Here is a 534-nt window from a genome sequence, read left to right on the forward strand (position 1 = left end):
GAAAAGAACAACTACCATGAAGTGGGAGGCACACGTGGACAGTGCTTTATGGAGCATGCTGCAAGAACGGGTCTTGAAGAAAAGATAGATAATAATGTAGAAATAGGAGAGAAGGGTTAGAGAGAATGGGCCCATGGCAATGGTCCCTGTCACAGAATGAAGTAGCCATTCATTGAGGTCAGTGTTTCCACAGGCCAACTCCAGCAATGGCTTAACATCACAGAAGAAGTGATGGATATGGTTGGAACCACAGAAGTTTAAGCGAGAGGTCATTACTGAGTGCAGTAGGGCATGGAAAAACCCAATGATCCAGATAGTGACAGCCATCTGGGTACAGACCTGATGATTCATGATAAGAGTGTAACGAAGTGGTTTGCAGATAGCCACAAAGCGGTCAAAGGCCATCACAGCCAACAACATGGCCTCTGTGCTGCTTAAGAAGTGGAAGAAATGAAGCTGGCTTACGCAGCCCAAGAAAGAAATTGTTTTGTGGATAGACAGGAAGTTCTCCAGCATCTTTGGCAGAGTCACCAT

The 534-nt window shown here is 45.7% G+C and overlaps 1 protein-coding gene across 1 annotated transcript; it reads right to left on the reverse strand.

Annotated features, from left to right (window-relative positions):
* Window positions 1-12: 12 nt before the first annotated feature.
* Window positions 13-534, reverse strand: LOC104984209 (olfactory receptor 12D2-like; the record flags this gene model as incomplete). Its single annotated transcript, XM_010833853.1, has 1 exon — window positions 13-534. A coding segment is annotated over exon 1 (522 nt), but the record flags the coding sequence as incomplete, so codon positions are not given.

The sequence above is a fragment of the Bison bison genome, unplaced genomic scaffold (genome assembly GCF_000754665.1).
Source record: "Bison bison bison isolate TAMUID 2011002044 unplaced genomic scaffold, Bison_UMD1.0 scf7180017863947, whole genome shotgun sequence".
Taxonomy (NCBI): Eukaryota; Metazoa; Chordata; class Mammalia; order Artiodactyla; family Bovidae; genus Bison; species Bison bison.